Raw genomic sequence first — 10294 nt, 5'->3', positions numbered from 1 at the left:
ATATTAATGTATTATACACATAGAAATTATAATTGAATTATTTTTATATAAATTATTATATTTCATATGAATTATTTTTATGGCACAACTTGATTATATTTCAGTAACTGATATAAAGTATTTAATCTTATACGATTTTATATTCTTCAGCATTTGCTCGATAAACAGACACCCACTTGACTGCTCTAAATCCGATTTTTTTTTCAATAAAGTTCCAGTTTACTTCAGTTCCATTTTTCAACATTTTCCAGACGCGAATTGCGCGAATTTATTAAGAATCATCTTGTTATCATTTTCGAAAAAGTGTACGTTCCAATCGGCCGCGATTCTCCCGGCAGCGTTTTCGGGACGCTGTTCCTAGGAACGGAAATGACGGCAGAGAGCGAGAGAGTTCCTTATCAGATCGATGAAGAGGCGGCGCCGCTACCCCAGCAACCAAGGGGTAGGCAGGCTCTGCCGACCGCGCGCTCGACGAATGGGGTCGTAGCTGGGCTTTCAACCTCGGCATGGCTTCCGCCTTGCTGCTCTCGCTGCTTTTCGATTTTAGTCCAGCGAGAGACCACCTGAACGATCGGTAGCACGGTAGGTGGTCTGCAGGTCGACAGGAAGCCGCGGAAGGTTCCGATACGTTTCGGGCGCGAAATCGGCGAACACCCCAGAAGAACATTCAAGGATATTTCCGAAGAAGTCGTGCGGTGGTGTTTTCCGCGGAGAATCGTACGTTTTTCGTGGAGAGCGGATCTACGGGGAAATGCATAAGTTGTCAGTGCGAGTGCGAGAGAAACTGAAGACTAACATGGAAACTTGAAAGAAAAGGCTTAAGAATAATTAAATTAACACGGCGCTGTGTTGTTTACAGAAATTCACAACCGACAGTCGTAACAATCTGGACGATCCACGAATATTTGAGACGTTAATGCAATTGCAATGTGCAATTAGGGGAAACTTCCTTTAAGATATTCAAGATTTATGCAAATTTTCTTAGTGATCTCTATATCTATTGGAAGAATTGCAGATGACAATTGTGACAATCCAGACGACCGGTGTAACAAACAAATCTGAAGGAAGACAATTAAAGTGTCAGTGCAAAATACAAAGGATGACGCACTAAAGATATTTTAAAAATAAATAAAGTTTATACGGAAAGAACGGCCAAATGCAATCATAATATTCAGTCAGATGTCTTCATTGAAAAAACCGTTTATAATTGCGAAAATAGAATATAATTCAGAGTGCCATATTTAAACTAATAAACGAAGAAATCTGTGTAATCACAAAGGAATAGTTCACGCAATTACAATATGATAAAAGCTCCACGTGAATCTTACGCAAAAGTTTCTTACAGTGGAAAAATAAACGAAGCTACGCGTAAAATTTAATAAAACGAACAGCAGTGTAATATTAGCAATAACGAGCATTTTGACGGAGAAGATTTTAAGTAATAGATTTTAACTAATTGGTTGCCAATATAACTAATACGTCCAAATTCTCTACTACTGTTCTTCTCTGCAACTGCAAAAAAGTGAATTAAAATTCTGCGTGAAGTATAAGAGAATCTTATACTCGCGAGCGAGAAAGAATAAAAATATAAGAATATGTAATAAAGAGATATTATTCTCACAGACATGCATCGTGAATATAAGAATCTTCGGGATGACGTAAACAGTAAATCGTAATGTCATAAGTGGCATCGTTGGACACGAACCGAAGTATCTCGAAGCGTTGAAGCATCAAGTGTTAACGAGTGTTTGGACAAATCTCGACACGTGCCCGGAATGGCTTCGGCCAAGACACGTGCCGCTGTTTAGAAATATTATCCTGCACGCGCCTACCTAGCTGACACACGTGTCGATCGTATCTCCCCAATCCTCGAGACGTGTTCAAGGGCGCGATCGAAAATTCCAACGAACGATGCGACCGTCCAGCTCGTCCACGGGGATTCAGAATTTAATTCGGTCGCCAGGCTCGTCCGATAATTAAACGATTATCGCTCAAAGCGTCTGGAGCGAAGAATTAAATGGCGTAAGGTACACGACAGTCTACCTGCCGTCTAGTCATACAATCTAGTCGTATTTTTCGTTAACTATAGTGATCAATCTTCAGATCCGATAAGCAACAACAAACTAAGAGAAAAGATTATTGTAATTAAGACCGTGAAACCTCTAATCGTCAAAGCTGAGTGATTATTGCAAAACTGGATACCGTTATCATGTATTCGATGGACAATCTCGAGCGAGATATGATGAACCGGCAATACATGTACGAGGCGCACAGCTTCCTGGGCAATCCGGCTATCCCGGCGTTGCCGCCGCACTGCGGGGTACCGACCACGGCGACGCTTCCGGCGGTGATCCCATCGCAGATCCCATCGTCCCATCATCCGTCCGGTAGCACCGGTAGTACCAGCGGCAGCGAGCACTATCTCTACGACGAGAACAGCAGTGACAACGAGAGCGTCTACAGCAGCGATCAGGAGAATCACGCGAGAGAGTGAGTGTCTTCCTACACTTTGGATTCTCGGATTTCTTTTTTCTCTTTCTCTTTTTTTTCTTTCTTTTCTCTATAGATCTAGAATCGTTCTTTCTTCCCGAATTGCTGAATCTTTGAAATTTGATTTAAAATTCGATAAAAGATTTGCTTAGGGATATTAAAATTCTCTACGGAAAGAACGATTTTGTTGAAAGGTCTAAACATTTTGCTAAATACAGATCTGAAAATAATTCTTGTTCCATCATCAAAATAATTCATTCGAAAGTTAAAAATTATAAGTATTGCTATAAAACGTTTTGATATTCTAGCAATTATTGCGATTTTCCAACAGAATTATTTTGATTACCTATTGAACAAAATATTGAACAAAAATTATTTTCAATTTTGGATCCAGCAAAATTGTTCCTTCCGTGTATGAGGTAATAATTTCAAACTGCATGATAAAACGTTTAAAGTGACGCTTCTTGAATATTGAATGACGATAAAGTATATTTTAATATTGACTGCACATGTAAGATCAAAATTTTTTTGATCGCTTTGAAATTCATACAGCATTCAGTTCGCCACTTTTGCCCGTAGACGAGGTCGGAGTAACCGGCGCGGCGGACCGTCAGGAAAATGTTCAAGACAGGTACAAGTGCAGCAACGGCAGGCGGCGAATATGAGGGAGCGAAGACGTATGCAGAACATAAACGATGCCTTCGAGGGCTTGAGAGCTCACATACCAACTTTGCCGTACGAGAAGAGATTGTCGAAGGTCGACACGCTCAAGCTGGCGATCGGTTACATAAACTTCCTCAACGAGCTCGTCAGGGCGGACAAGGGTAACGACCCCTTGACGGGCAATAGCGGTCTCTCGAGGTGTTCCAGCCGGGACGAAACCAAGAAGGTCATAGTCCGTGGTGAGGCCAATTTTAATTACATCTCCACGGGCAGTTCTCGATTAATGCAACGCGACAATCAATTTACTTATACACCGATAAATTCGATGCTAAAAAAAATCCTTATTCAAAATATAGTATTTATAGACAAATTTAACTATTATTAAATTTTTATTGAGATTAACGGCGAATCTTTTATAGCGGTAAAATTTGGTGAATTTACTTTTTGATACATGACGGAACAATTTTGATCTAAATTGATCTAAATTCAGATCTAAAAACAATTTTTGTTCAATAATCAAAATAATTTGTGCGAAAGTCAAAATAATTGCTAGAATATCAAAACGTTTTATAGCAATGCTTATTATCAGTTTGAACATTCTAACAAATTATTTCGATGATTTATCAAAAAATTATTTTCAGATCTGTATTTAGCAAAATTTTTAGATCTTTTAACAAAATCTTTCCGTGTATTTATCTCAGTTTTTAGCATTAAATTCACACCGAATAAAAACCAGAATCAACGTTAATCTAAATTAAAATGTACAAGATTAAGGATAGAACTTTGCTTAGCTTTCTCAACATATTTTCAATGAATTAACTGAAAGGAAAATCGAGTTGCAACTAATCGAAACGGAGTTTTAACGTCGAGAACTGTCAGTATTTTATATTTGTAGTGCCAGTCATGTTTAAAGTTTATGACAGCGTACGTGTATGACTTAAATTTTACAACGTGACGCGCAACACGTGTAACAAAATCGGACCTCGCTGAAATTTCGTTGAATCCATGATTCGATTTTCACTACCGCCGCCGCGAGATTCGATTTGATAATGCAAAACGGTACCGCCGCCCTCCACGCTATTTCGATATTATGTGCACAACGTATTAGCGTCAGACCGGCCCGCTTCCACCCCGCGCAAAATCATAGGTCGATTTATCGTAATTACCCATCTACCCTTTATTCCGGGACAGGTGTCCCCGTTAGATACGAGGTGCTTCGAGGTGAATTTATTGTACCGGGGAGTAATTGAGAGATTATCAAAAATTTCGGGAATCGCGCGTGACCGCTATTATTTACAAGCTCCATTCTCGCGCAAGTAATAATTATAGTAATTTTCGAGGTTTTTAAATTGCCAATAATTGTGATTTGCAATAATTAGTTGAAACGTTTATTGTGTGAAAATGCCGATATTTTGGCAGTTTTAAATCGGAAATTCTACACATTTTTCACGAGAAAGAAAAGTCCTTGTCACCAGTCGATTTTAATCCACCGCAAAACTCCACATTCTGCAAGTTTTGGCTAATCTCCATTGAATTGCGACTTTCAGGCAGCGGTGGAAATCCGTTCATCTCGCACTCGCTCTCGTGGTCGAGAAAGTCGGATATCTCGCCGAACGGGACGATGTACGCGAAGGTCTGGACGCCGGAAGATCCGCGAACGTCGAAAAACGGGACGACGTTCGAATAGACGGCGAATTTTGACTTCGTTTTTACGACGTAAAGGGAGGATCGGACGCGTCGCGAGGATGTTTCTCATCTAAGGTGTTATTTAGTGTCTAAGGGAAAGCGTTTCTAGTCACTGATCCTCGTTATTTGTATCTTACGATCATCGAAGTGTCTCCGATTTTTTCGGGCGACGGGGATGGTCACCGATGTTTATACATCTCTCGCGACTCCGTCGAAAAGGCGTCGCACAACAAATCGAATTTGCTATTGCAAAACATACGCGCGCCATCAAAATTTAAGTTACAAGAATTTTTTATTTAAAAATATAAAATTGTGATTCTTATTCGTTACCTTGCTTTTCTAAATAATATTGCAGTCCGAATATTTTCGACAGAATTTTAAAAGACTACGAGGTACTTCTCTGAAAGAATAATTTTTTCTCTCGATTTAGGGGGGCACATCGTGTAACGAGGGTAAAAAAAATCGATTTTTTTCTTTTTTAAATTGCAAGATTTACAAGATTTTTTTGAGAAAACAGAAGGTTTATTGTATGGGATAGCAGATTAAGACAAAATAGCTGTAAGTACCTGAAAATTGTTAGTTATTCCTACCCAAAACTTTAAACGCGTTTTTCTCGAAACCAGTTTTTTGAAATTGGCGTGCAAGTTAACTCAGACACTATTGATCCGATTGACTTGGGCCTTTGCACACATCTGCACAAATACTTCCCTAATAACTTGAAACACTGTTTATGATAATATTATACTCAATTAAATAATTTTTTATTGCATAATAAACACGAAAAATTTTCGTCAAAATCGCTACCTTCTTTTTTCAAGTGTCGCGATTTTCACAATTTCGCATTATTTTCTTTAAAAATAGATTTAGTTAATGCGTAAACTCCTAATAGACAATAATCTTTTTGGATTTTTTGTTGTCAAACAATCGACGCTACATTGCACGCCGCCAAATACCATCAGCGCCAACGCGGTATTTTTTGTTAGTTCAATAGTATAAGAAATTACCCTATAAAGTTCAAAAGGATTGGTTGTATAGTTACCTAAAAAAAAATTCCAAAAAGTCATCTAATTTTCAGCCATATTACACGAGGTGCCTCCCTTTATTTCTGGAGAGATTAATTGATTCACGTTTATTTTGACCAATTCAGTTTTCGCTGTTTTGCATGATGCGAATCTATGCGTCTATATCTATGAGACATTTTTACGAATGTTCTGCGAAACGTGCTTTGTAAATAGAAATTACCGAAATAAGCAAATTATAATGGGATAAGCACCGTTTATACATAATTAACGGACATAGAAGGGATGATGCAGAGCGAGCATCATTATTGCCACTGTGAATAACAAAGCCAAATAAACGTAGTTCCGAGTACCTCATTGCGTTTATTATCATTCACCTTGCAGGCCACCAAAAATGATGGACAAAACTCACACTCGCTTTGCTCGAAGATCAAAACGATAAGTAAAATTCTTCTGACAATAAACACCGCAAATTGAATTTCATTTCGTCTACGAACGCCTTCATCAGTTAACATAAATATCGCATCGAAATTAAGATAAACTTTAAAAAAAAAATGACTTGACTAAATCGAGATAAAGAATAAAGTTTTTCTGTCAATTTTCGCAACATTGAGAAACGTACTTATTCAAGTTATGTCATCATTTGCGACAAAATTACTAACGCGGGGCTTTTAAGTTATCAAATCTCGTTCGCGTTTTCCGTAGTTTGCGATTCGAAGCGATGCTTTCGACGGCATTATGCTTGAAATAGAGCAGCAGCAAGATGGCCGAAACCGCCGAAGGGTTGATAACGCCCTAAAAGATGCTCCTTTCGCGTTCTAGCAGGGGTGGATACGGACGGGAGAGAAAGAGACTGGGTGAGACAGCAAGGCGAGAGGAAGAGAGCAGGAAACACGGGGAGAGAAACGCGGTGGGCGGTACGTCGATATTGCGGCGTCGCGGCGCCCTGCGACTCAGCGCACGGGGATAATGGCGTCGACGGCTGCGAGTCTTCTCACGATCCTTCGGTTCTTCCTCCTCGTCGTTCGCGATGCCGCCGCCGTCGCAAGTTCCCGTTTTCCGCTCTCCCTCTCTTTCTCTCTTTCTCCATCTTTCCCTCTTGCTTACCGACTGCGGAGGTCTATTATCGCACATCATTATCGTCATTAGCAACTTTGCGAGGCCGCGAGCAACGCGGAAGATAAGGAACTTGAGGAACTTCAATTCCACGTTGTGCGTTTGCATGAGGTGAAAACACTGTTCGATCTACCACGATCACGATGGTCTCCCTCGGCCGACTGAACGGTGGATTTTATATTATCGGTGAGTTTCATTATGCGCAATTCCGTCTGGATGAACGGAATGACGGTGACCTTGATAACGCTGAAGCGCCTCTACCTAGCGAATCTATTTTGTGCATCGTTTTTTAAAATTCCCTTCAAAGTTCGCATACTTTTGATTTTTTAATTCATTATTTAATTAATACACTTTAATTAATTTTAGGAAATTAATTACCTTATATTTAAATATCTTTTATCTTTCTTTAAATATTAAATTATAATATTTAAATATTACGTATATTTACGTACATATCATCTTGTTTATTTTCTGTAATTTTTTAGACGTCAAACAGACAAGATGCAAAATCTCGAGATTTCCATGGTCATGTGAAAAACACAAATTTTTTTCAAATAAAATTTGAAAAGCAATCAAGAGTTAAAGCCTTTCCTAAAATTCAAAGTTTTTAGCCAGACAGATTTAACAATTAATAAATAAAGTACAATACGCTCACTGCGCTCGCTTGGAGTACGCAACCCGCAGAGCGCGGTGGGCCACTATCAGCTGTGAAAACAGCGTTGTTTATAGACACCGCGGCACAATGAGGTGTAATTGAATCCATATTCTACTGGGGGTGTGTGCCCGGTGAACCCGAACCCTCTCGGCGTCTCGAGCGGAGGGGGGGAGGCAGTGGAACAGCAGTCCCCTCGCCCTCGGGTGGTTGTACTTAACGGTTCGGGAAATCGAGGGTGACCGTCGATTTGTGGACAATTAGGGACGATTTCGTGGCACCAAGAGGCGGGGAGGAGGCAAGTCGCCTATAACCCCGATCGATTCCAAACTCTCATTGTCCGATAAGACGTCCCGTGCCGCTCTCGCAATAAAGCGTCCGTCGAGCATTTGACAATTTTCGGCTCAATTTCCCAATTTCGAAGAAGGATTTCACGAGAAGTGAAATTTTCACGAGATCTTTCTTGCGCGCGTTTGCGAAGAATCCGAAGAATTTATCGGGTTACTTTCTGACGAGGCATCCCTTTTCTATTTGTTATAACACGTAAATTGTATAATTTTAATATATTCAATCTACTTTCAACTTTATCTGAACAGTATCTAACTTAAAAAGTATATTTAAAAGTAAGTTCTTATATTTTAAAAGTATATAATATTAAAATAGAAATTAAAAAAAAATAGATTTTTTAAGATAATAATCAACATGAGAATTGTCGTAGAATCTGTTCAAATTTCGAAAAAAAAACTAGTAATTGTGGCTTTTTTGTTTTATACAAGGGAAACTAGTTAATTTGAAAATAATATCCGTAAATGGCGATAAGAAATAACATTAATATTAAAGAAAGACTGTGGTAATCAAAGCAGTTCTTATCAAATATACTCTCAAGAGAGAGAATATGAATCGGTTTATACAGCGTTCGAGTGACCGAGAGCTTATCTGGGTTGACGCAGGTGTGTCGATACACCTGCCCTTATCGCTCGCACGCTCGATCAGGGTGAACGATTTTTTTTAACCCCGAGCTAATACACGCGAGCCAAGTAATAACCAAATAGTAAAAAAGCATATAGATTCGTTTTAAAAAAATTATACATTAATATAAGCGATGTAATATTCGCATAATTCGTATCTTTAAAATGTAAAGAAGATATATTAATATTTCTCATCAAAAATCAAAGGAGGATATTAAAAAAGGGCCGATTTTAATCCCCAAAGGTGTAAGTAAAAACAATAGTGTTTTTATAAATTTTGATCTCCTGAATACGATGGAACTAATATTTTAAAAAAGTTCGTAGCGCTTTTTAACAAAAAAAATTTATAAAAAACACTATAATTTTTATTTACACCTTTGGAGGCTAATATCGGCCCTTTTTTAACATTCTCCTTTAAATCTCATTTCGTGCGCCACGAATGTTGCAAGATACAATGACTTGCGATGGTTTTTTTTCCGTCGTCTTTTAGCAATCATTATTCAGAAAAGAGTCTGTAAAGGGTTACGATGAATTAGCAGTTTATTCGCGGCAGTAACCGAAATGTCGGCCACAACCGTGCAGAAAGAAGCGGTCATTGAGAGGCGCGAAAGTTCAGTGCTTCGCATTGAGCCTAATCTACTCTAACGTCACGGTATGATGATCCCGTGAAAATTAACAAACCATAGAATCCGGAACCCCCTGTCCCACCCTTCAGCGGAGCCGCGCATTAAAGGTACACCCCTCTTGTCGCGAGGGGTGCACTTGTGTTGATCCTCGCAGCTGGAGTGACACACAAATAAAGTATTAATTCTCGATTCTCCTGTCGCAATAATGGTACCCGACGTCCGCGCGTTACAACGTAACGTGGAGATGTAATAGCGCCCGAATGGAGATATAACACTTCGCCCTTCTCTCTGTCATGTACATATATCCCCCTACAAAAAAAAACTATAAAAACCGTATAATTGAAATAATTTCGCATATATATAACATATAACTTTAAGAAAAATTCGTATACTATACGCTAAAAGTATTTTTTTTTAATGACAAAAAAATTTAACAAAAAACATGATTTTTAATTTTTATTCTTTTTCCAAAGAATTTTTAAGAATCATATAATTGAACTATTTTTTAATATTTTACTATTATGAACTATTTTAATTATATTTTGTTAATTACAATAATAGGATATCTAATCCTAATTTAATTCTTAATTTAATAAAATTTCTAATATACATTTATTTAAACAAATTAAAAATTACACATTTTACTATATTATATTTTTATTAATCTAAATAATTTTATAATAAGTGTTAATTTAATAATCTAATTATTTCATAATTACAAAAAATTTATTTATGATTTTTAGTTTAACCGCAATTGCTGGCACTAATGTTTATCATTAATAAATTTATAAATTAGTATTAATTAATTTCATAAAACTTTATCATTTCAAATATTACTTCATTCCTAATACAAATTATTTAAATTTGATATTATTACTTATTAAATTTTATTTGCTAATTATACTTTCTTATATATATAAATAATTTTTAAGATTAATTCACGTTCTATGCGCTAAAATTTTAAGAAAACAATAAGAAAATTCAACAGGAAAACACAATCTTTAACAGAACCAAAGAGCATTGAATAATAATTTAGATATTAAAAGCAAATTTGATGAAAGGTAAATTTGTATA

The 10294-nt window shown here is 37.4% G+C and overlaps 1 protein-coding gene across 2 annotated transcripts; it reads left to right on the top strand.

Annotated features, from left to right (window-relative positions):
• Nucleotides 1-551: 551 nt before the first annotated feature.
• LOC105449555 (pancreas transcription factor 1 subunit alpha) lies at nt 552-6207 on the top strand. Of its 2 annotated transcripts, none has more exons than XM_011688816.1 (3): nt 552-2490; nt 3070-3389; nt 4701-6207. In XM_011688816.1, the coding sequence occupies exons 1-3, from the start codon at nt 2210-2212 to the stop codon at nt 4838-4840; spliced, it is 741 nt and encodes a 246-aa protein (XP_011687118.1). In that variant the 5' UTR covers nt 552-2209; the 3' UTR covers nt 4841-6207. The 2 variants fall into 2 exon arrangements, with proteins under 2 accessions (XP_011687118.1, XP_011687117.1); XM_011688815.1 differs by having other exon boundaries at nt 3070-3392.
• Nucleotides 6208-10294: the final 4087 nt, after the last annotated feature.

Source organism: Wasmannia auropunctata, unplaced genomic scaffold (assembly GCF_000956235.1).
Source record: "Wasmannia auropunctata unplaced genomic scaffold, wasmannia.A_1.0 LD336074.1, whole genome shotgun sequence".
In the NCBI taxonomy this organism is placed as follows: Eukaryota; Metazoa; Arthropoda; class Insecta; order Hymenoptera; family Formicidae; genus Wasmannia; species Wasmannia auropunctata.
This window is presented reverse-complemented; position numbering and strand designations above follow the sequence as displayed.

Bases quoted from the DNA above. Each gene is read 5' to 3' on its own strand.
- LOC105449555 (XM_011688815.1), top strand. From the start codon at position 2,210: ATGTATTCGATGGACAATCTCGAGCGAGATATGATGAACCGGCAATAC. The intron at 2,491-3,069 runs GTGAGTGTCTTC...TTTTGCCCGTAG, and splicing joins CAGGAGAATCACGCGAGAGA to ACGAGGTCGGAGTAACCGGC. The intron at 3,393-4,700 runs GTGAGGCCAATT...TGCGACTTTCAG, and splicing joins CAAGAAGGTCATAGTCCGTG to GCAGCGGTGGAAATCCGTTC.